This window comes from Canis aureus, chromosome X (assembly GCF_053574225.1).
Source record: "Canis aureus isolate CA01 chromosome X, VMU_Caureus_v.1.0, whole genome shotgun sequence".
NCBI classification, from domain to species: domain Eukaryota; kingdom Metazoa; phylum Chordata; class Mammalia; order Carnivora; family Canidae; genus Canis; species Canis aureus.
This window is the reverse complement of record NC_135649.1, coordinates 75,521,274-75,547,834: the sequence shown is the minus strand read 5'-3', so window position 1 is coordinate 75,547,834 and position 26,561 is coordinate 75,521,274. Positions and strand designations below refer to the sequence as shown.

General features: G+C 36.7%; 1 protein-coding gene across 9 annotated transcripts in view; it reads right to left on the bottom strand.

Moving 5' to 3' along the window:
- ARHGEF9 (Cdc42 guanine nucleotide exchange factor 9) overlaps positions 1-26,561 on the bottom strand; it is a 211,907-nt gene that overhangs the window by 7,960 nt on the left and 177,386 nt on the right. For all 9 annotated transcript variants that reach the window (XM_077889186.1, XM_077889192.1, XM_077889189.1 and 6 more), the window contains one exon: positions 18,605-18,673. In XM_077889186.1, coding sequence (XP_077745312.1) covers positions 18,605-18,673 — 69 coding nt within the window. The remainder of the gene's footprint in view (positions 1-18,604; positions 18,674-26,561) is intronic.

Here is a 26,561-nt window from a genome sequence, read left to right as displayed (position 1 = left end):
CTCACTGGTGTGAGGTGGTATCTCATTGTGGTTTTGATTTGTATTTCCCTAATGGCAAGTGATGCAGAGCATTTTCTCATATGCATGTTGGCCATGTCTATGTCTTCCTCCGTGAGATTTCTGTTCATATCTTTTGCCCATTTCATGATTGGATTGTTTGTTTCTTTGGTGTTGAGTTTAATAAGTTCTTTATAGATCTTGGAAACTAGCCCTTTATCTGATATGTCATTTGCAAATATCTTCTCCCATTCTGTAGGTTGTCTTTGAGTTTTGTTGACTGTATCCTTTGCTGTGCAAAAGCTTCTTATCTTGATGAAGTCCCAATAGTTCATTTTTGCTTTTGTTTCTTTTGCCTTCGTGGATGTATCTTGCAAGAAGTTACTGTGGCCGAGTTCAAAAAGGGTGTTGCCTGTGTTCTTCTCTAGGATTTTGATGGAATCTTGTCTCACATTTAGATCTTTCATCCATTTTGAGTTTATCTTTGTGTATGGTGAAAGAGAGTGGTCTAGTTTCATTCTTCTGTATGTGGATGTCCAATTTTCCCAGCACCATTTATTGAAGAGACTGTCTTTCTTCCAATGGATAGTCTTTCCTCCTTTATCGAATATTAGTTGACCATAAAGTTCAGGGTCCACTTCTGGGTTCTCTATTCTGTTCCACTGATCTATGTGTCTGTTTTTGTGCCAGTACCACACTGTCTTGATGACCACAGCTTTGTAGTACAACCTGAAATCTGGCATTGTGATGCCCCCAGATATGGTTTTCTTTTTTAAAATTCCCCTGGCTATTCAGGGTCTTTTCTGATTCCACACAAATCTTAAAATAATTTGTTCTAACTCTCTGAAGAAAGTCCATGGTATTTTGATAGGGATTGCATTAAACGTGTATATTGCCCTGGGTAACATTGACATTTTCACAATATTAATTCTGCCAATCCATGAGCATGGAATATTTTTCCATCTCTTTGTGTCTTCCTCAATTTCTTTCAGAAGGGTTCTATAGTTTTGAGGGTATAGATCCTTTACATCTTTGGTTAGGTTCATTCCTAGGTATCTTATGCTTTTGGGTGCAATTGTAAATGGGATTGACTCCTTAATTTCTCTTTCTTCAGTCTCATTGTTAGTGTATAGAAATGCCACTGATTTCTGGGCATTGATTTTGTATCCTGCCACGCTACCGAATTGCTGTATGAGTTCTAGCAATCTTGGGGTGGAGACTTTTGGGTTTTCTATGTAGAGTATCATGTCATCGGCGAAGAAGGAGAGTTTGACTTCTTCTTTGCCAATTTGAATGCCTTTAATGTCTTTTTGTTGTCTGATTGCTGAGGCTAGGACTTCCAGTACTATGTTGAATAGCAGTGGTGAGAGTGGACATCCCTGTCTTGTTCCTGATTTTAGGGGAAAGGCTCCCAGTGCTTCCCCATTGAGAATGATATTTGCTGTGGGCTTTTCATAGATGGCTTTTAAGATGTCGAGGAATGTTCCCTCTATCCCTACACTCTGAAGAGTTTTGATCAGGAATGGATGCTGTATTTTGTCAAATGCTTTCTCTGCATCTAATGAGAGGATCCTATGGTTCTTGGTTTTTCTCTTACTGATATGATGAATCACATTGATTGTTTTATGGGTGTTGAACCAGCCTTGTGTCCCAGGGATAAATCCTACTTGGTCATGGTGAATAATTTTCTTAATGTACTGTTGGATCCTATTGGCTAGTATCTTGTTGAGAATTTTTGCATCCATGTTCATCAGGGATATTGGTCTGTAATTCTCCTTTTTGGTGGGGTCTTTGTCTGGTTTTGGAATTAAGGTGATGCTGGCCTCATAGAACGAATTTGGAAGTACCCCATCTCTTTCTATCTTTCCAAACAGCTTTAGGAGAATAGGTATGGTTTCTTCTTTAAACGTTTGATAAAATTCCCCTGGGAAGCCATCTGGCCCTGGACTCTTGTGTCTTGGGAGGTTTTTGATGACTGCTTCAATTTCCTCCCTGGTTATTGGCCTGTTAAGGTTTTCTATTTCTTCCTGTTCCAGTTTTGGTAGTTTGTGGCTTTCCAGGAATGTGTCCATTTCTTCTAGATTGCCTAATTTATTGGCGTATAGCTGTTCATAATATGTTTTTAAAATCCTTTGTATTTCCTTGGTGTTGGTAGTGATCTCTCCTTTCTCATTCATGATTTTATTAATTTGAGTCTTCTCTCTCTTCTTTTTAATAAGGCTGGCTAATGGTTTATCTATCTTATTAATTCTTTCAAAGAACCAACTCCTGGTTCTGTTGATCTGTTCCACAGTTCTTCTGGTCTCGATTTTGTTGAGTTCTGCTCGAATCTTTATTAACTCCCTTCTTCTCTTGGGTGTAGGATCTATTTGCTGTTTTTTCTCTAGCTCCTTTATGTGTAAGTTTAGCTTTTGTATTTGAGTTCTTTCCAGTTTTTGAATGGATGCTTGTATTGCGATGTATTTCCCCCTTAGGACTGCTTTTGCTGCATCCCAAAGATTTTGAACGGTTGTATCTTCATTCTCATTAGTTTTCATGAATCTTTTTAATTCTTCCTTAATTTCCTGGTTGACCCTTTCATCTTTTAGCAGGATGGTCCTTAACCTCCACGTGTTTGAGGTCCTTCCAAACTTCTTGTTGTGATTTAGTTCTAATTTCAAGGCATTATGGTCTGAGAATATGCAGGGGACAATCCCAATCTTTTGGTATCAGTTCAGACCCGATTTGTGACCCAATATGTGGTCTATTCTGGAGAAAGTTCCATGTGCCCTTGAGAAGAATGTGTATTCAGTTGAGTTTGGATGTAAAGTTCTGTAGATATCTGTGAAATCCATCTGGTCCAGTGTATCATTTAAAGCTCTCGTTTCTTTGGAGATGTTGTGCTTAGAAGACCTATCGAGTATAGAAAGAGCTAGATTGAAGTCACCAAGTATAAGTGTATTATTATCTAAGTATTTCTTCACTTTGGTTAATAATTGATTTATATATTTGGCAGCTCCCACATTCGGGGCATATATATTGAGGATTGTTAAGTCCTCTTGTTGAATAGATCCTTTAAGTATGATATAGTGTCCCTCTTCATCTCTCACTACAGTCTTCGGGGTAAATTTTAGTTTATCTGATATAAGGATGGCTACCCCTGCTTTCTCTTGAGGACCATTCGAATGGTAAATGGTTCTCCAACCTTTTATTTTCAGGCTGTAGGTGTCCTTCTGTCTAAAATGAGTCTCTTGTAGACAGCAAATAGATGGGTCCTGCTTTTTTATCCAGTCTGAAACCCTGCGCCTTTTGATGGGGTCATTAAGCCCGTTCACATTCAGAGTTACTATTGAGAGATATGAGTTTAGTGTCATCATGATATCTATTCAGTCCTTGTTTTTGTGGACTGTTCCACTGAACTTCTTCTTAAAGGGGAATTTTAAGAGTCCCCCTTAAAATTTCTTCCAGAGCTGGTTTGGAGGTCACATATTCTTTTAGTTGCTGCCTGTCTTGGAAGCTCTTTATCTCTCCTTCCATTTTGAATGAGAGCCTTGCTGGATAAAGTATTCTTGGTTGCATGTTCTTCTCATTTAGGACCCTGAATATATCCTGCCAGCCCTTTCTGGCCTGCCAGGTCTCTGTGGAGGTCTGCTGTTACCCTAATATTCGTCCCCATAAAAGTCAGGGATTTCTTGTCTCTTGCTGCTTTAAGGATCTTCTCCTTATCTTTGGAATTTGCAAGCTTCACTATTAAATGTCGAGGTGTTGAACGGTTTTTATTGATTTTAGGGGGGGATCTCTCTATTTCCTGGATCTGAATGCCTGTTTCCCTTCCCAGATTAGGAAAGTTTTCAGCTAGGATTTGTTCAAATACATATTCTGGCCCTCTGTCCCTTTCGGCACCCTCGGGAACACCAATTAAACGTAGGTTTTTCTTCCTCAGGCTGTCGTTTATTTCCCTTAATCTATCTTCATGGTCTTTTAATTGTTTGTCTCTTTTTTCCTCAGTTTCCCTCTTTGCTATCAACTTGTCTTCTATGTCACTCACTCATTCTTCCACCTCGTTAACCCTCGTCGTTAGGACTTCTAGTTTGGATTGCATCTCATTCAATTGATTTTTAATTTCTGCCTGATTAGCTCTAAATTCTGCAGTCATGAAGTCTCTTGAGTCCTTTATGCTTTTTGCTAGAGCCACCAGTAGCTGTATAATAGTGCTTCTGAATTGGCTTTCTGACATTGAATTGTAATCCAGATTTTGTAACTCTGTGGGAGAGAGGACTGTTTCTGATTCTTTCTTTTGAGGTGAGGTTTTCCTTCTAGTCATTTTGCTCAGTGCAGAGTGGCCAAAAGCAAGTTGTATTGGGAAAAGGAGAAAAAGAGAGGAGAGAAAGAAGGAAAGAAAAGAGAAAGAGAAAAAAAGGAAGAAAAAAAACGAAAAAAAAGGGAAGAAGAAGAGAAAGAAAAAGAAAGAAAAAAAAAGGGGTGGGGGGAGGAAACAAATCAAAAAGCAAAACAAAACAAAACAGAACAAAAAAAAAAAAAAGAACCACGGGGGAGTGTCTTCTGATTCTGTGTACTTTAAGTCCCTTGGCTTCCTCTGGAAGTTGTCAGTCAGTCCAGCTGGTCTTCTGGGGGAGGGGCCTGCTGTGCTGATTTTCAGGTGTTAGCAGTTGGGGGAGCTGCTGTGCCCCTGCCTGGTGCAGGGCTCATGGGGGTTGTTTACCCCGTGAGGCCCCAGGAGCAACAGCCCTAGTGGCGGGGCCAGCTCTGGAAACCTGGATTCAGCCCCCGCAGGAACTCCGGAGCTCTCCGTCTGCAGGGCCTGGAGGCTCCGGGGCGGCGCCGCTGATCTGCTCAGCTGGGGCAGGAGCGTCCTTGCTGTCCTGGGCCCTCCCGGCCTCTGCCTGTCCCGGGGGAGGCGGGATCCTGGGCTGTGTCCCGGCGCCCTGTGCTCCGGAGCCTGCGCTGGTGGATTCGCGCTCCCGGGCCGCGCAACCCCCTCCGCGGAGCCGCCGCCCAAGCCCCCCGAGCTGCTCCTGGAACCGCGCAGCCCCCTCCGCACGGAGCCTCTTCCTCTGCCCGAGCCCCTCCGAGCTGCTCCCGGGGCCGTGCAGCCCCCTCCGCGGAGCCGCCGCCCGAGCCCCTCTGAGCTGCTCCGGGTCCCGCCGTGCGCGCTGCAGCCCTTAGGGAGCTCGGCGCACTCTCCTGGGCACGCAGTTGCTGTTACTGTCCCCAGGGAGCCCGAGGCATCCCCGCCCTCCTGGGTCCTGCTCCAACTCCCTGCCAGCCCCTTTCCGCTCGGGAAGGTCGGTGCAGCTCCTGCTCCTCCGGGACGGGGCTCTCCTGTCCTGGGGACACTCACCCCGGCCTCAGCCCGGCTCCTCGCGGGGCCCCTCCCCCTTGGAGGCCTTTGTTCCTTTATTTCTTTTTCCCCGTCTTCCTACCTTGTAGAAGCGCGAACTCTTCTCACTGTAGCATTCCAGCTGGTCTCTCTTTAATTCTCAGGCCGAATTCATAGATTTTCAGGATAATTTGAAGGTTTTCTAGGTAATTTGGTGGAGACAGGTGATTTGGAGACCCTACTCTTCCGCCATCTTGCCCCTCCCTCCTCTTTTATAAATTTCTAATAGCTTTCAGTGTATAGATTTTTAACCGCTGAAGTTAAATATATTCCTAAGCACTTTATCCTATTCTGTACTATTGTAAATGGGATTGTCTCTTAATTTCTCTTTTCAATGTTCATTGTTATTGAAACAAGTAATTTTTGTATTTTGTATCCTGAAACATTATTGAATTCCATTATTATTATAGTATTCTAATATTATCTCTTAGGAGAGTTTCTAGATTTTTCCTAAAACAAATCATGTCAGCTCCAAACAGGGACAATTTTGCTTCTTCCTTTCTTTTTCTTGCCTGATTGCTCTGGATAGGACTTCCAGCAGTACATTAAGTAAAAGTGGTGAGAGTTGGCATCCCTGTCTTGTTCCTGATATTAGAGGAAAAGCTTTCAGCCATTCACCATTGAGCATACTTGTTAATAGTAGTTAGGCTTGTCATATAACGCATTGATTATGTTGAAGTATGTTCCTTATATACAAATTTACTGAGAATTTTAATCATGGAAATATGTTGAATTTTGTCAGATGCTTGTATTGTATCTATAGGAATGTGATTTTATCTTATATTTGTTAATGTTGTGCATCACATTTATTGATTTGCATATGTCTCTGCTTCCTAGAGATGAATTCCACTAGATGATGGTGTGTGATCCTTTTAATGTGCTGCTGAATTTGGTTTGCTAGCATTTTCTTGAGAATTTTTGAATCATATTTATCAGAAATAATGACCTATATTGTCTTATATTGTCTTTATCTGGAACTAGTGTCAGTGTAATCCTCGCCTCATAAAATGAGTTTGAAAGTGTTCTTTTCAGGTTTTTAGGAAGAGTTTGAGAAGAAGTGGTATTAATTCTTCTTTAAATCTTTCATAGAATTCACTAGTGAAACCATCTGGTCCTAAGCTTTTCTTTTCGTGAGGTTTTTGATTGCTAATTCAGTCGTCTTAGTCTCACTGAGCTGCTCAGATTTTGTATTTCCTTTTTGTCCATTAGTTTTATTGAGGTAAAATACACGTATTACATTGGATATGATTAAGGTGTACAACATAATGAGTTGATGTATATATACACTACAGAATGATAATCACATGAAGGTTATTTAACATCTACCACCTCACATAGTTATATATTTTTTCTTTTGATGAGAACTTTTAAGATCTCTCTTAGAAACTTTCAAACTTACAATACAGTATTATTAACTTTAGTGACCATGCTATACACTTATTTTATAAGCCTGTACCCTTTGACTACCTTTACCCATTTCTCCCACTACATACCCTCTTGCATCTGGCAACCACCAATCTGTTCTCTTTCTATGAATTCAATTTTATTACATTTCACATATAAGTGAGATCATACAGTATTTGTCTTTCTCTGAATTATTTAACTTAGCATAATACCTTTCAGGTTCATTCATGATGTGGCAAAAGGCAGGATTTCCTTCTTTTATGACTGAATGATATTCCGTGAGTGTGTACTTTATATACATTTATTTTATCCATTTGTCTGCTAAAGGACATTTAGGTTGTTTCCATGTCTTGGCTAATGTGAGTAATGCTGCAGTGAACATAGGGAGCAGATATTTCTTTGAGACAGTGATTTCATTTCCTTTAGATATATACCCTAAACTGGAATTGCTGGATCATATTAATTTTTTATTAACCTCCATACTGTTTTCCATATTGGTTGTACCAATGTACATTCCCACGGTATACAGGGGTTCCTTTCTCTCCATATCCTTGTCAGTCCTTGTTATTGTTTGTCTTTTGATAGGCATTCTAACAGGTGTGAAGTGTTATCTCATTGTGCTTTTTATTTGCATTTCCTGATTATTAGTGATGTTGAGCAACTTTTCATGTACTTGTTGGACATTTGAATATTTTCTTTGGAAAAGTATCTATTCAAATCATTTGTCTCTTCTTTAATTGGATTATTTGTGGGTTTTTGCTATTGAGTAGTATGAATTCCTTTAATATTTTGGATATTAACTCCTTATCACATATGTAGTTTGCAAGTATTTTTCCCATTCCATAGGTTGCTTTTCTATTTTGTTGATTTTTGCTGTGCAGAACCTTTAAATTTGATGTGATTCCACTAGTTTTTCTTTTGTTATTTGTGCTTTATGTGCCATGTCCAATAATTCATTGCCAAAACCAATGTCAAGAAGATTTTTCCATATTTTCTTATAGCAATTGAAGATATATATATATATTTATAGTTAAGTCTTTAAGCCATTATGAGTTAATTTTTATGGGTGATGTAACATAGGGGTCTAGTTCATCCTTCTGCAGGTGACTACCCAGAACCAGTTATTGAAGAGATTGTCCTTTATTGAATATTTGTGGCTCCCTTGTCAGATTTTACTTGATTGTATATGCATGGGTTTATTTCTGCGATCTAGATTCTTTTCTATTGGTCTTTGTATCTGTATTTTTCCAAGTGCTAAACTATTTGGTTACCATAGTTCTGTAATATATTTTGAAGCCAGAAAGTGTGATGGTTCCATCTTTGTTCTTTCTCAAGATTACTTTGGCTCTTTAGAGTCTTTTATGGTTCCATATAAATTTCAGAATTGTTTTTCTTATTTCTGGAAAAAATGTCATTAGAACCTGGACAGGAAATGCACAGAAACTATAGATGGTTTTGTCAGTACATTTTAATGATATTAATTTTTCAAATCCAGAGGCACAGGATATCTTCCTTTTTTTTCATAAATGTCTTAGAGTTTTCAGTGAATACATCTTTCACCTGCTTGGCTAGATTTATTTCTAAGTATTTTATCATTTTTGATACTATTATAAATGGACTGTTTTATTTTGTTTTTTGAATAGCTCATTGTTGGTGTATAGATGCTAATGATTTTTGTATGTTGACTTTGCATCCTGAAACCTTACTGAATTCATTGATTAAATCTAACAGTTTTTTGGTAGTCTTTAAGATTTTCTACATACAAAATCTTTTCTTTTTTTCCCATGAGTGCCAACTCTAGCCCTTTAGTAGTCCATGCCATTGGTCCTAAGGCCTGAGCCCTTAGCCCTGATTTGCCCTCTGAGCTTCTCCCACCGACTTCCCTCGAATCCCTGGCCTCTCATTCCAGGCCTTCAGCCAGCCCTGCTATTCCCTAGCCCCCTTATCCCCCAGTGAGGGTTCTACAGCTTAATTGTGCTTGAGCACTATATTTCTCTGTTCTCCTTGCTATAAAACTTCTGACTAATTTAGCTCTCTTGTCTTAACTGCCAGATGGGGAATATATCTCTCCCCTCCTCTTTCTTTCTTTCTTTCTTTCTTTCTTTCTTTCTTTCTTTCTTTTCTTTCTTTTCTTTCTTTTTCTTTCTTTCTTTCTTTTCTTTCTTTCTTCTCTTTCTTTTTCTTTCTTTCTTTCTTTCTTTCTTTTCTTTTTCTTTCCTTCCTTCCTTCCTTCTTTTCTTTTCTTTTTTCTTTTCTTTCTTCTTTCTTTCTTACCTGATTGCTCTCTGCTTAAGACTTCTAGTACTATTTTGCATAGGAGTGGTGAGATCTGGCACCACTGTGTTCTTATATTAGAATAATAGCTTTTAAACTTTTACCATTAAATATGATATTAGCTGTAGATTTTCTATATATTGCCTTTATTATATTGAGGTAGTTCCTTCTATACCTAATTTAATGAGATTTTTTATCATGAAAAGATGTTGAATTCTGTCAAATACTTTTTTCAGCATCTATTGAGATTATATGATTTTTATCTTTCTATTATTGTGGTGTATTACATTTTTTATTTGCATATGTTAACCCATCCTTGTATCTCAGTAATGAATGCCACTTAATGATGCTGTATGATCCTTTTAATGTGCTCTTGCATTTGGTTAGCCAGTATTTTGTTAAGAACTTTTGCATCAGAAATATTGTCCTGTGGTTTTCTTTCCCTGTGGTGTCCTTATCTGGATTTGATGTCAGTGTAATGCTGATTTCATAAAAAGAGTTTGGGAATGTACTCTTCTCTTCAATTTTTTGAAGAGTTTGAGAAGGATTGGCATTAATTCTTTAAATACTTGGTACAACTCACTAGTGAAACTATTCTTGGGCTTTTCTTTGTTGGGATGTTTCTACTTAGTAATTTTTTTTTTACTCATCTTTGGTATGGCTAGATTTTCTACCTCTATGGTTCAATCTTGGTACATTTGATGTTTTTTGGAAATTATTCATTTCTTCTAGGTCATCCAATTTGTTAGTGTATACTTGTTCACAGTATACACTTGTCATCTTCATGATTCTATTTCTGTGGTATCATATATAATATCTCCTATTTAATTTCTGATTTTATTTATTTGAGTCTTCTCTTTCTTTCTTAGTAAAGGTTTCTCAATTTTGTTTATCTTTTCAAATGCCAGCTCTTAACTTATCTTTTCTATTGTTTTTCTGGTCTCTATTTCTCCTCTGATCTTTATTTCCTTTCTCCTGTTAACTTTGGCCTTAAATTTTCTTCTTTTTCTTGTTCCTTGAAATGTAAAGTTAGGTTGCTTATTTCAATTTTTTTTTCTTTGTGTAGGCTTTACGGCTATAAACTTCCCTCCTAGAACTGATTTTGCTATATCCAATAACTTGTTATGTTGTGTTTTCATTTTCATTTATCTCAAGATCTTTTTTTTATTTTTCTTTTTGATTTCTTCTTTGATTCATTGGTTGTTCAGGAGTGTGTTGTTTAATTTCCACATATTTGTGAACTTTCCAGTTTTCCTCCTGTTATTGATTGCTAGTTTCATACCATTGTGGTGAATGATACTTGACATGATTTCAGTCTTCTTAAATTTGCTAAAACTTGTTTTATGACCCTAGAACATGTTCCATTTGTACTTGAGAAAAGAGCTGCTGCTATTGGATGGCATGATTCTTGTATGTCTTTTAGGTCTAAATATGATACAAATTGGGCAGTCCAGGTGGCTCAGTGGTTTAGCATGGCCTTCGGCCCAGGGCCTGATCCTGGAGTCCCGGGATCAAGTCCCATGTCAGGCTCCCTGCATGGAGCCTGCTTCTCCCTCTGCCTGTTCTCTGCCTCTCTCTCTTGCTCATGAATAAATAATAAATAAAATATTTTTAAAGCCTGTTTTTATAAATACATAAATAAATAAATAAATAAATAAATAAATAAATAAAGTCGGTCCAAATTGGTCTAAATATATTTCTAGTCCATTGGCACCTGTGTGGCTCAGTCAGTTAAGTATTTGCTTTCCACTCAGGTCATGATCTCAACATTCTGCGTTTGAGCCCCATGTTGAGCTCCCTACTTAGAGGGGAGTCTGCTTCTCCATCTCCCTTTGCCCCTCCCCCTCTGCTCATTCTCTCCCTTACTCTTTCTCTTGAATAAATAAAATCTTTTAAAAAATAAATATATTTCCAGTCCAACATTTTCTTAATCATTTTTTTGTCTAGGTGCTCTATCAATCATTGCCTTAATTATATTTCTTTTTTATATTGAAGTCTGATTTGCCAACATATAGTATAACACTCAGTGTTCATCCCATCAATTGTTGCTTTAATTATATTTCTGTTTCTTCCTTTCAGATATATTTATATTTGCTTAATATATTTAGGTGCTCCATATTTGGTGCATATATATTTAATTTATATATTTATGTTTTGGGGACATATATATCTTGATAAATTATCCCTTTATCATTATATGATGACCTTCTATGTTTCTTTTTTTCTTTTTTTTAATTTATTTATGATAGTCACACACATAGAGAGAGAGAGAGAGAGAGAGAGAGAGAGAGGCAGAGACACAGGCAGAGGGAGAAGCAGGCTCCACGCACCGGGAGCCCGATGTGGGACTCAACCCCGGGTCTCCAGGATCGTGCCCTGGGCCAAAGGCAGGCGCCAAACCGCTGCGCCACCCAGGGATCCCACCTTCTATGTTTCTTGTGAAAGTTTTTGACTTATATTCTGTTTATCTGATATAAGAATAGTTACCCTTTCTCTCTCTTGGCTTCCACTTGCACGGAATATCTTTTCCCATATGTTAATTTTGAGGCTATGTGTATCCTCAAAGATGAACTTAGACCTTTGTAGACAATGTATAGTTGTGTCTTGTATTTTTATTCACTCAGCCATTCTATGCACGTTGATAAGGGAATTGAATTCATTTATGTCCTGGAGGGGAGGCAGGTGGGGGATGGGCTAAATGAGTGATGAGCATTAAGGAAGGCACTTGTTGGGATAAGCACTGAGTGGTATATATAAGTGATGAATCACTAAATTCTACTCCTGAAACAATACTACAGTACATGTTAACTAACTTGAATTTAAATAAAAAATAAATAAACTGCAGAAAAAAATTGTTAATAGGTAAGGACTTTCTATTGTCATCTTATTACTTTGTTTTATAGCTCTTTTGTCCTTCTCTTCCTCTTTTGCTATCTTCGATAGTTTTCCAAAGGTATGCTTTGATTCAAGTCTTTTTTTTTTTTTTGTATGTCTAGGTGTCTGCTTTGTTGTTACAGTGAGGCTTACATCAAACACCTTATAGTTACAATAGTCTATTTTATGCTAATAACAAATTAACTTTAAATGCATAATAAAACTCTACCTTTTTAATCCCCAACCCCACATATTATGTTTTGATGTCATAATTTCCATCTTTTTATTCTTATCCATTAATAAATTATTGTAGCTATAGTTATTTTTAATCCGTTCATACCTTATCCTTGATAGGTATAAGTAACTAATACATCACCATATTAGAATATTCTGAATTAGATTATATACTTGTTTTACCTGTGTGTTTATATTTTCATATGTTTTCATGTTACTAATTAGCATCCTTTCATTTAAGCTTTAAAAACTCCTTTCAGCATTTCTTGTAAGACAAGTCTAATGGTAATGAACTCTCTCTCTCTCTCTCATTTTCTCTCTCTCTCTGGGAAAGTTTTTCTCTCTCCTTCATTTCTAATGGACACCTTTCCTGGGTATAGTATTTTGGCTGACAGTTTTTTTCTTTCAGAACTTTGACTATATAACATCCACTCTCTCCTAGTCCACTAGGTTCCTGCTGAGAAACCTTTGAATAGTTTTATGTGGGCTACCTTGTATTTGATGATTGTTTTTCTCTTGCTACTTTTAATACTTTCTATTTGTCTTTGATTTTGGACAGTTTTAATTATAATGTATCTTGAAGAAGATCATTTGGGTTGAAATTGTTTGGAAACCAATGAGCTTCATGAAGCTGAATATTTAAATACCCATCCAGAATTGGAAATTTTTCAGCTGTCATTTCTTTAAATAAGCATTCTTCTCCTTTCCCCCTCTTTGCTTCTTCTGGGACTTCAATATTTTATAGATTTTCTCTCTTAATTTTATCTCATAACTCACATAGGCTTTTCTCCACTTTTTAATTTTTTTTTCCTTTGTTCTACTCTGGACAATTTCAAATGACCAGTTTTGCCTTCACAAATTCTTTCTTCTGCTTGTTCAATCTGTTGTTAATGTTCTCTATTGAATTTTTTTTCTATTTCATTTGTTATATTCTTCAGCTCTTTAATTTCTGTTTGATTCTTTTTTATTATTTCTACTCTCTGTTAAATTTCTTGTTTTGTGTATTGTTTTTCTGACGTTGAATTGTCTCTCTCTGCTTCCTTGTAACTCACTGAACTTAAAACAACTATCTTGAAATGTTTACTGGAAAAAAATTGCATATCTCCATGTCTTTGGGGGTCAGTTTCTAGAAAATTGTGTTCCTTTGGTGATGTCATGTTTCCTTAATTTTTCATGTTCCTTGTTGTCTTGAATTGCTCTTTGCATTTGAAAAAAGCATTCACTTCCTCTAGTGTTTATTGATTGGCATATTTTTTCCATGCACCTAGTCATGGATTTTTTTTTTCTCCATGGGTGCTCTGGAACTTTTCTCCTGGACTTTTGAACTTTCACAAAAGCACATGCATCTGTGGGTGACTGCCAAAACCAATGTTTTTAGAGGGAAGACAGTAGAAAACTATTCTGCCATTTTGATGATGTCCTCTAATGGGCAATTTCCAAAGGTGGTAAGTGTCAAAAATATGAGGGTACTGGGTACCAACAAATGATATGAAAATATTAGGGAGAAAATTTGGGAAGTGGTCATTTTAATTTCTCAATTAAGCTTTTTATTTTGTGAGTATTGTAGATTTACATGCAGTTGTAAGAAATAATAGAGATATGCTTTGTAGCCTTTACTCAGTTTCTTCAATGATAATATTTTGCAAAACTGTAGTACAATATTATAAGCAGATTATTAACATGGTTATAGGACACAGACAAGAGATAGAACATTTCTATATCACAAAATCATTCTTGTTATTCTTCCATAACCACATTTACTTTTCTCCTGACCTTACCCCTTTTTTAACCACTGGCAATCACTAATCTGTTCCACATTACTAAATGACATCATTTCAAGAATGTTATATAAATGGAGTCATACCATATATATAATCTTTGGGGATTGACTTTTCTTATTCAGCAAAATTCCTTGGAGATTCACCCAGGTTGCCGAATGTACCAATAGTTGGCTCCTTTTTATTCATGAGTAATATTCCATGGTATGGATATACCATAATTACTCACTCACTGAAAGATATCTGACATGTTTCCAGTTTGGGCTATTATGAACAAAGCTGCTATAAACATTTGTTTGGAGTTTTAATTTTTCTCCAAGATTTTACTTAAATTCAAGTTAGTTAACATAGAGGGTTTTTTTGATGTATGTGTGAAAGTAAGTTTTCATTTTTCTGGGAAAACTGCCCACGAGTATAATTGCTGGGTTATATGGTAGTTGTATGTTTTGTGGCTTAAGAAACCACAATACTATTTTCCAGAGTGGCTGTACCATTTAACATTCTCACTAGCAAGGTATAAATGATTTGGTTCCTCTACTCCCTTGTCAGCATTCCATGTTGTCACCATTTTTTATTTTAGTCTTTTTAATAGGTATGTACTGATATCTCACTGTGGTTTTTATCTGCATTTCTCCACTGATTAAAAATGTTGAACATCTTTTCATGTGTTTAACTGCCATTCATATAATCCTGTCAGTAAAATATCTGTCTTTTGCCCTGTTTCTAATTGGATCATATAGTTTTTTTTATTGCTGAGTTTTTAGAGTTCTTTATACATTCTAGATAGTAGTGTTCTGTCAGATACATGGTTTGCAAATATTTTTTCCTAGTCTGTGGCTTGTCTTTTTATCCTCTTCACATGGTCTTTCATAGAGCAAAACTGTCTATTTTAATGAGGTCCATTGTATCAATTTTTCATTTCATGGTTCAAGCTTTTGGTGTCAAGTCTAAGAACTTCTTGCCTAGCCCTAGATGCTGGAGATTTTCTCCTTTAAAAAAGTTTTTGAAAAAAAATGTTTTTGTAGCTTTAAATTTAAGCCCATTATCCATTTTGAATTAATTTTTGTAGGGTGTGAGTTTAGGTTGAAGTTTTTTATTTTTGGTCTAGAGCTGAAGCATTTGGTGGAAAGGTTACCCTCATCCACTATATTTCTTTTGCATCTTTATCAAAAATTAGTTGGGCATATTTGTGTAGGCCTATTTTTAGTTCCTCTGTTCTCTTCCACTGGTAAAATATGTCTATCCTTCTGCCAATACCACAGTCTTGGTTATTGTAGCTATATAATTTGTGTTAAAACCAGGACTGATTACTTCAATTTTACTCTTCTTTTTCACGTTTTTAGTTAATTTAGGATATTCATTTGATTTTGAGATGGTCCCATAGTTTCTGGAGATGGGAGCTGTGTTCATGGCTCTAGGGAGCTCCATGATGACAGACTGAAATAGGTTGATAGATCAGGAATTAGTATTCAAATTCCAAGAAGTTATACATCAATTCTTAAAATCAAGACAGTATAAAAGGTAAGCATAAAGTAAAAATGCCTTCATTGGAGCTAGGACTTCTGTCCTCTTTGTTTATCTTACACAGATAAACAGAAGAAGGCTTCCCCTTCTCCAGAGTAGTATACTGAGTTGATAAGGTCCCATGGCATTATAGATGGGATTGTAAGGGGACACTAGAATAATTACCTATCCAATTATATCTGCCTTAGAGAAATCTTAACAACAATGCTCCCATCATTTCCAGGAAGCAGTCACTGGAAGGGTTAAGGAAACTGGCTTTAATGGGTATCTAAAAGAATTCTCTTGTCTTCCCATGTACATAATATAACCATTGAATTCCTAAGTTTGACTATTGCTTCCACATGTATAGTTGCCCTGAGTCTCAATATATATCAGTCATTACAATCCTGGACTAGGAGAGTCTTGAAAATTAGAAATAGAAATAATAGAGAAGATACAAAAGAATTTTGGGAGGTTTGAAGCTAAATGAGTTTTTTTGAAAACTTTAGAGTTGTTGTTAAAGGTGGAAAGCTGTTCAGGTGAACAATTGCTTAAACACTGGGAATAAGAGAGGACTTGAAGGGAATAGCCTTGTGACTAGACAGGGTAGAAAAGGAACCTGACGCAAAGGCTTGGTATGAGTGAGCAGGACTGTTTTCTAATTTGTTGTTTTATGGATGTTCCTTTGCTTTAAGAATTCATAGTGAAAAGACCAGCCAGCCTCAGATAGGCTAGGGGGAACCTATGCTGATATCAAGGAGTCCCATCCCATCATGAAGGTCAGTGTTGTAAGGACAGTGGAAAGAATCATAGTAAGAGAAGCTAAAGGGTTAAGAACCTCCAGGAAACAGACAGGCCACTAGGCCAGTAGCTTCTTTATAGCCTGAGGACTCCCCAGCTGGCTGGAGTTCTGTTCTGTTTATATCTCTAAGGAATGGGCACAGTCTCTCCCAGGGTTCCCCTACTCGTACAGACCATATCTTCACTGACATTAACCCCAGATAACTTTCTAACACTGACTCTCATATTTTCACTCCCAAGAGGTTAGGAGTGATTGCCTTTAATTCTCTATCTGAAGATAATCACATCTCCATAATAAGGGAAAGAACCAGTGAGTGCCTCCCAAGGACAAGAAACAATAAGCAGTTAAAAGGAAGGTATGTCTAGCCAGGGAGGGCCCAGCTAGGCACACTGTTTAATTGGAAATTAGATATTCACAGGCATATAGCTCCTTAGTGAAAAGGAGCTTCATTTGGGAATAATTAAGGATGCTTTATGTGGCCACTGGAATTTCAGGCAACTTGAATCTAATAATTTTGTATGGTGACTCATTCTGAACCAAAGAACCTACTGAGAAAGCAGAAGGGCCTGGGAAAAGTGAGGTCTCATTAAAATCACTTACCCCTGGAGAAAATGACAGTGGCTGTCAGTAATAGAAGCATTTGTCAGTAATTGAGGTGAGACAAAAAAGCAAGCTGTTTTCTCCCAGCATAGAGAATCAGCAGAGCCCTGAGATGATGAGGGAAGAACAGTGGACTTGGAATAAAGATGAGTTAAGTTCATAATCACTTCACCTCAAAGATCTTGTTTCTTCATCTGGAAAATGAGTCTAATAATGTCTATCTTAAAGATGTACCATAAAAATGAAATTAAAGAACTTATATAAAATGACTCGTACTGAATATGCTCATAAGTAAACAAAGGGTAGTTACTCCCCATTGTTCAACTAAGCATTTTAATTTTGTCTAGTTTATGAAAATGAGAAAATAAAGCTTCATTTCATATTCAAATTGATTCTTAAGGTGCTTTCCTTTTTTTTTTTTTTAGAAAGTGAGAGAGTGCCAGTGTGTGCCCATGAGGAGGGCTGGAAAAGGAGGGGCAGAGGGGAAGAAAGAATATTAAGCAGGCTCCACACCCAGCATGGGGCCTAAAGTGGGGCTCAATCTCATGACCCTGAGGATCATGACCTGAGCCAAAATCAAGAGTCAGACACTCAACTGAGCCACCCAGATACCCCTAGTTTCCTTTTTTAAGTATTTTAGTTTGTGGTTCAGAAAAAGAGAATGAATATCTGAATCTTCTGCCTTGGTTCAGTTTGAAGTTCTCCATTCTGATTTGGGACTCCTGGTCTTGCAAATGCCCCCAAACAAATCAAAGAAAATTGTATACATATTCCAAAAGCACTTATTAAAAATTATACACAGTTATTATTGTCCATCTGTCTCTACATTGTGGATAAAGTTTAGTTTCTTTCTCTCTCTCTCACTTATGTTAAAATGAAAAGAAACAGAAATTCTATATTTTTCCTGTACCTAAAGAACTATTTATTTTTTTATGGAAGCTTATTGATCTCTGAAGTCCAATTTTTTTAAAATTTTTTTATTGGAGCTCAATTTGCCAGCACATAGCATAACACTCAGTGCTCATCCCACCAAGTGCCTCCCTCAGTGCCCATCACCCAGCCACCCCAAGCCCCTGCCCACCTCCCTTTCTACTACCAAGAACTATCTGTAGACATAACTACCTTACACTATTTACTCCTAAGCCTTATGTCTTTTTAAAAATTAATTTATTTTTTAATTTAATTTTTTATTTGTTTGTATATATTTTTTAATTGGAGTTCGATTTGCTAACATATAGTATAACACCCAGTGCTCATCCTGTCAAGTGCCCACCTCAGTGCCTGTCACCCAGTCACCCCATTCCCCTACCCACCTCCCCTTCCACTACCCCTTGTTCGTTTCCCAGAGTTAGGAGTTTCTCATGTTTTGTCACCCTCTCTGATTCTTCCCACTCATTTTCTTTCCTTTCCCTTATAATCCCTTTCACTATGTCTTATATTCCCTGTATGAGTGAAACCATATAATGATTGTCCTTCTCCGATTGACTTACTTCACTCAGCATAATACCCTCCAGTTCCATCCACGTCAAAGCAAATGGTGGGTATTCATCATTTCTAATGGCTAAGCCTTATGTCTTTAAGGCCATTTGCCACATGTCATCAGGAATACCTGGAAACCCAGACAATCCCCATCACCCCAAGTGAACTTCAGCCTGGAAACAAACCTGGGTATATATAGTCACATAGTTTATGGCTTCCCAGTCTCACAGATAGAGAAAGTGGGGCTGGTGGAGTGGTGGTAGTTAAAGGCAGCTTTACCTTTTTGTTTAGGGACTTTTCTCACAGTCATTGCAGCCTGCCTCTTCTGGTTTTCAGAAATTTCAAAGCCTATAACATAGAAATACATGACTCTGTTATAAAAAAACACAGCTTTCTTAAATGTATAAATTAGTACAACTTTTCTGAAAGAGTAGTTTTGGCAAGATATATCAAAAGTTTTGAAAAGGAAATAAATGGTGAGAAATTTGAACAAATATTTAGTTACAAAAATGAATTTCACAATATACAGAGGCAAAAAAAATGAAAACATGAGTTAAGAGACTGTTCAATGAAGAGTCATGAATAAAGTATGGTGTGAAGTGGAAAAATATTTCACAACCAAAGGCAAAAACATAGAAGAAAATAATGAGTCAAAAGATAAGAGATTACAAGACATTTTTGTAAAGAAAAGTTTCAAAAGGAAGAAAAAAACAAATAGCAAAAGGTACTCAACTGTCCAAGTCATTTGTCCAATTTTAAAATTAAGTTATTTGATATTTCACCATTGAGTTGTAGGAGTTACTTATATATTTTGGAAATTAACCTCCTATCAAATATATCATTTGCAAATATTTTACCTGATGCCATAGGTTGCCTTTTCATTCTGTTCCATTGCTGTGCTGAAGCATTTTATTTTGCTGTAATTTTGTTTTGACTATGCTTTTGGTGTCATATCCAAAAAATCATTTCCAATATCAATGTCAAGAAGCTCTTTCCCTCTATTTTCTTCTAGGAGTTTTACAGTTTGGGGTCATACAATTAAATCTTTAACACATTTTGAGTTAATTTTCACGTACAGTATAAAGTAGGAATTCAGTTTCATTCTTTTGCATATGGATATACAATTTTCTCAGCACTATCTATCGAAGAAACCATCCTTTCCCAATTGTGTATTCTTGGTACCCTTGTCAAAGATATGTTGACTGTATATGTGTGGGTTTATTTCTAGGCTTTCTATCCTATTCCATCCATCTATATCCCATCTTTATGCCAGTAATATACTGTTTTAATTAATGTAGCTTTGTAATACATTTTGAGTCAAGAAGTGTGATACCTCTAGCTTTGTTCCTCTCTCTCAAATATCTTTACCCATGATGGATCTTTTGTGAATTTTAGGATTGTTATTTCTATTTCTGTAAAAAATTCCATTGGAATTTTGATAAGACCACATTGAATCTATAGCTGGCATTGGGTAAAATGGACATTTTAACAATACTAAAGCTATTTATTTATATGTTCTTTAATTTCTTTCAGCAAGGTTTTACATTTTTGAGTGTACAAGTCTTTTACCTCCTTGGTTAAGTTTATTCCTAAGAATAAAGAAATCCATCCACCCTTTTTGGATGTGATTATACTTAGGACTATTTGCTTAATTTCTTTTTCAGATAGTTTATGTTAGTGTATAGAAACACAACTGATTTTTGCATGTTATTTTCATATTCTTCAACTTCACTGAATTCATTTATTAGAAAAAACATTTTCTGTGGAGTCTTTAAGGTTATCTATATATAAAATGATATCATCTACAAACAGAAATAACTTCACTTCTTCCTTTCCCATTTGGATGCTTTTATTTTTTCTTGTCTAATTTTCTCTGGTTGGCCTTCCACTACAATGTTGAATAGAAGTGGTGAAATGGGCATCCTTGTCTTGTCATTGTTATAAGAGAAAAAGCTTTCAGTTTTTCTCCCTTGAGTATGATGTTAGCTGTAGGCCCTTTCATATATGGCCTTTATTATATTCAGGTAAATTTCTTGTATACATAGTAGCTTGTGAGTTTTTTATCATGAAAGAATAAGTAATGTCAAATCCTTTTTCTGCATCTGTAGATATGATCATGTGATTTCTTTTTTTTAAAGATTTTATTTATTCATGAGAAACACACAGAGAGAGAGGGGAGGGGCAGAGACATAGGCAGAGGGAGAAGCAGGCTCTATGCAGGGAGCCCGATGTGGGACTCGATCCTGGAACTCCAGGATCACGCCCTGGGTCAAAGGCAGGTGCTAAACTGCTGAGCCACCCAGGGATCCCCTGATCATGTGATTTCTATCTTTCATTCAATTAGTGTGGTGTATCACATTAATTGATTCGCATATGTTAAGGCATCCTTGCATCCCAGGGACAAATCGGACTTAGTTACGGTGTATGATCCTTGTATTGTGTTGCTGAATTCTGTTTGTTGCTGTTTTATTAAGGACTTTTTCATATGCATTCATTGGGGATATTGGTCTTTAGGTTTTGTTTGTTTGTTTCTGTACTAGAAGACAATATTGTTAAAATATCCATTCTGCTGAAAGCCATCTACAAATTCAAAGCAATCCTATCAAAACTCTAGTTCCACTTATACATGGTATGAATAAGTTCTATATATCTGCTTTACAACATTGAGCCTATGGTTAATATTACTATATTATGCACTTAAAAATGTATGAAGTGTATAGGGTTCATGGTGTTTCTACCACTTAAAAAAACAGGATTGAGATCTACCTACAAAAGAGAAGAAATTCTTCTTCAGCTTTAGCCCATGTATGTGGAGTCCCATCCTTCTCATGATCTTCCTGCCTGTAGATGACAGCTTTGGACTGTGCTCATGAGTTTGAGCCTGCCCACGATTTTGCATTCCACCTGCCTGCTCCATAGATTTTGGAGTTGCTTAGCCAGATTTTGTAATCACATAAGCCAATTCCTTATAATAAATCTCTTAACACATCTTCTATGAGTTGTACTTCTCTGGTTGAATCCTGACTGATAGAAGGAATTTTAGTTAAATACTATATTCTTCACCTGAAGAGTTACTTATGATAAATTAAGTTTAAAAATGAGTTATAAAGTAATATGATTGGTATAATTTTTGTAAGTAGAAAAGTTTTTAAAAAGTCTTATCTGTATAAAGGTTTATATAAACACAAGTATGGAAATAGATACACCACACCTATACTAATTATCTCACATAGCATAGGAGTGATAGTGAAGGGAAAATAATGCTAAATTTATTATATTTTGGTATGTGTTCAAGTGGTTATTATAATCATGTATTTATTTTATCATTAAAAAGTAAAAATAAAGAAAAAAATTATGGTAAATTTATATAATAGCCATAAAAATGATGATTAAAAATATTAAGTGAGGGCGGCCCGGGTGGCTCAGTGGTTTAGTGCCACCTTCAGCCCAGGGCCTGATCCTGGAGACCTGGGATCAAGTCCCATGTCAGGCTCCCTGCATGGAACCTGCTTCTCCCTCTGCCTGTGTCTCTGCCTCTCTCTCTCTCTGTCTCTCATTAATAAATAAATACATCTTTTAAAAAATATTAAGTGATTTAGGGTATAGATAAGCAACTGATTTCTGTGCATTATATCATCCACTTTGATGAATTCCTGTATGACTTCTAGCAATTTTTGGGTACAGTCATTTGTGTGATCAACATAGAGTATCATGTCATCTGAGAAGAGTGAAAGTTTGACTTATTTTTCTGATTTGGATGCCTTTTATTTCTTTTTGTTGTCTAGGACTTCCAGCACTATGTTGAATAGCAGTGGTTAGAGTAGACATCTCTGTTGTGTTCCTGACCTTGGAGGAAATGCTCTCTAGTTGAGGATGATATTCACTGTCTTTCATATATGGCTTTTACCATATTGAGGTATGTTCCCTCTATCCTTACACTGCAGAGAATTTTAATCAAGAAAGGATGTTGTATTTTGTCAAATGCTTTTTCAGCATCTATTGAGAGAATCATATGGTTCTTGTACTTACTTTGATTAATGTGGTATACCACATTGGTTTATTTGCAGAAGTTGAACCACCCTTGCAAGCCAGGAATAAATCCTACTTGGTCATGGTGAATAATTCTTTTAAAATACTATTAGATATTTGTTAGTATTTGGTGAGAATTTCTGCATCCATGTTGATCAGGGATATTGGGCTTTAATTCTCCTTTTGTCAGAAGAGTAATTAAGGAATGGATCCCATTTACAACTGCACCAGAAAACACAAGAATAAACCTAACTAAAGAGGTAAAGGGTCTGTATTCTAAAAACTACAGAACACTTATGAGAGAAATTGAGAAAGACACAAAGAAATGGAAAAATATTCCATGTTCATGGATTGGAAGAACAAATATTGTTGAAATGTGTATGCTACTCAAAGCAATTTACACATTTAACGCAATCTCTATAAGAATACCATCAGCATTTTTATAAAGCTGTAACAAATATTCCTAAAATTTGTATAGAACCAGAAAAGACCTCAGAGGAATGTTGAAAAAGAAAACCAAAGCTGGTGGAATCACAAATTCCAGACTTCAAGCTGTATTACAAAGCTCTAATCATCAAGACAGTATGGTACTGGCACAAAAACAGACACACAGATCAATGGATCAGAATAGAGAACCCAGAAATGGACCCTCAACTCTATGGTCAACTAATCTTTGACAAAGAAGGAAAGGATATCCAGTGGAAAAAAAGATAGTCTCTTCAACAAATGGTTAGGGGAAATTGGATAACCACATGCAGAAGAATGAAAATGGACCATTTTTCTTACACCATACACACACAAATAAAGTCAAAATGGATTAAAGATATAAATGTGAGATAAGAATCCATCAAAATCCTAGAGAAGAATACAGCAGCAACCTCTTTGACTTCAGCTGCAGCAACTCCTTGCTAGACATATCTTCAAAGGCAAGAGAAGCAAGAGCAAAACTGAATTATTGGGACTTCATCAAGATAAAATTTTTTGCAAAAAAAAAAGCTTTTGCACACCAAGGAAATAGTCAAAAAAAATAAAAGGGAACCTACAGAATGAGAGAAGATATTAGCAAATGCCATATCAGATAATGGGCTAGTATTCAAAATCTATAGAGAACTTATCAAACTCAACACTCAAAAAACAAAAAATCCAGTCAAGAAGTGGGCAGAAGACATGAACAGACATTTCTCCAAAGAAGGCATACAAATGGCCAACAGACACATGAGAAAATGTTCCACATCATTTGGCATCAGGGAAATACAAGTTAAAACCACAGTGAGGTACCACCTCATATCAGTCAGAATGGCTAAAATGAACAAGTCAGGAAACAAGTGTTGACAAGGATGCAGAGAAAGGGGACCACTCTTTCACTGCTGGTGGGAACACAAGCTGATACAGCCACTCTGGAAAGCAGTATGAAGGTTCCTCAAAAAGTTAAAAATTGAGCTACTCTATAACCTAGCAATTGCACTACAACACATTTATCTAAAGGATATAAACATAGTGATTCAAAGGGGCACCCCAATGTTTATAGCAGCAATGTCCACAATAGCCAAGCTATAGAAAGAGACAAGATGTCCACCAATAGATGAATGGATAAAGAAGAGGCAGTATATATAATGGAATATTACTCAGCCATCAGAAAGGATGAAATGTTACCATTTGCAATGATGTGGATGGAACTAGAGTGTATAACTAAGGTATAAGTGTATAAGTGTATAACTAAGGTAAAGAAGTCAACCAGAGAAAGACAAATACCATAGGATTTCACTCATATATGGAATGTGAGAAACAAAACAGATGCACCTAGGGATAGGGAAGGGAGGAAACATAAAATGAGATGAAACTAGGGAGACAGGGATCCCTGGGTGGCGCAGCGGTTTGGCGCCTGCCTTTGGCCCAGGGCGCGATCCTGGAGACCCGGGGTCGAATCCCACGTCGGGCTCCCGGTGCATGGAGCCTGCTCCTCCCTCTGCCTGTGTCTCTGCCTCTCTCTCTCTCTCTCTCTCTCTCTCTTTTTCTGTGACTATCATAAATAAAAAGAAATAAAAATAAAAAAAATAAAAAATGTTAAGTTGAAAATCCACATATATTAAAAAAAAAAAAGAAACTAGGGAGACAAACCATAAAAGACTCTTAGAAACAAGCTGAGGGTTGCTGGAAGGGAGGTGGGTGGGGAGATGGGGTAACTGGGGGATGGGCATTAAGGAGGGCACTTGATGGAATGAGAACTGGGTGTATATGTAACTGATGAATCACTAAATTCTACCTCTGAAACTAATCATATACTATATGTTAATTAATTGAATTTAAATACAATGAGAAGGGATCCCTGGGTGGCGCAGCAGTTTAGCGCCTGCCTTTGGCCCAGGGCGTGATCCTGGAGACCCGGGATCGAATCCCACGTCGGGCTCCCGGTGCATGGAGCCTGCTTCTCCCTCTGCCTATGTCTCTGCCTCTCTATCTCTCTCTGTGTGACTATCATAAATAAATAAAATTTAAAAAAAAATAAATAAATACAATGAGAAAAATTTTAAAATAAATGATTTAGGGAAATCCTAATGATATGATTGTACATGCAAAATGAGGATGTAATATTAGAACTGTTCATCATAGGGAGGTAGAGAATGGAGGAGACAGAATGATTCAACCACCTTAGTCCTAGGGGTTTTTTTGTTTAGATGTAAAAATATCAAACATTTACAAATGTTCTCTCTGGGTAGAGTAAATCTTATGTGATTTTTAGTTTTCTTTTTAATTTTTCTGTGTTTTCCCCCCAAATTTCCTATAATAAAAAGTATTGTAATTAGAAAAAAACTTAATGTTTTAGAAGAGATAACATAGATCTGTCGGAAGGTATTTTTATAGATCCATCCATGTCCTTGCAAATAGCAAGATTTCATTATTTTTTATGGCTGAGTAATATTCCTGTGTGTGTGTGTGTGTGTGTGTGTGTGTACCACGTCACAGATGGAACTAGAGAGTATTATGCTAAGCAAAATAAGTTTGTCAGAGAAAGACAACATATGATTTCATTCATATGTGGAATTTAAGAAACAAATGATCATAGGGGAAAGAAGTAGAGAGGCAAACCAAAAAAGACTAATAATTATAGAAATCAAATCAATTATTACCAGAGGGGAAGTGGTCTGGCAGAGGTGTTAAATAGGTGATGGAGATTAAGGAGTACAGTTACTGCAGTGAGCACCAGGCATTGTGTATAGGTGTTAAATCATTCAATTTTACACCTGAAATTAATATTGCACTGTACATTAACTAACTGGAATTTAAATGAAAACTAAGCAAAATTCAGGGATGCCTGGGTGGCTCAGAGGTTTGGCACCTGCCTTTGGCCCAGGGCGTGATACTGGAGTCTCAGGATCGAGTCCTGCATTGGGCTCCCTGCATGGAGACTGCTTCTCCCTCTGCCTGTGTCTCTGCCTCTCTCTCTCTCTCCCTCTGTCTCTCATGAATAAATGAATAAAATCTTTACAAAAACTAAGCAAAAAGTTTTTAAAAATGTAATTTCTGGAAGCTTTTCTATTAGAAGCAGATTCTTAAAGTTACAGGTTATTAGGGAATTGTGTGGGAAATATTATACTGGAACCAGAAAAAATGGTGGGGATCTTCTAGTTGATCTAGGGTCTGCATAAAGCATACTAAGACAATTCCTTTAATAGGTCTAATAATCTAGGTGGTATCAGAGGCTGCTTCTGCCTACCACTGAGAGAAGCAACCCAGTAGCATTTCTGTACCACTGTACACCATGTTCCATTGCAGTGCTCATATGCTAAAAGCAATTTGGCTTCAATGGGACTCAAAGTGAATTATTAATGTGCACTATACCCCAAACCTGAGGCAAGGACTAGCATTAGACTAAGGTGTGTCTTTTTGATCATTCTTCTTTATCTCTTAACCATTTAAATCCCCAACACTGAAAGAGAGAAGAATCCATTTGCACTCTCAAAATCATTTGCATTTGGACTCAATGAGTAGGCCCATTTTTCTAGAGGCAGTTTCTACCAGCTTGAGCTGGTAAATTAAACATTGGTAAATGTTTACCAATTAAAACATTGGTAAATGTTTTAATATACCAATTAAACATTGGTAAATGTTTACCAATTAAAACATTGGTAAATGTTTTAATATAAAATACTACTCTCACTTCAAGTGGAGCAAAAACAGGAACTCTGTCTTCTCAGGGAATTACAAA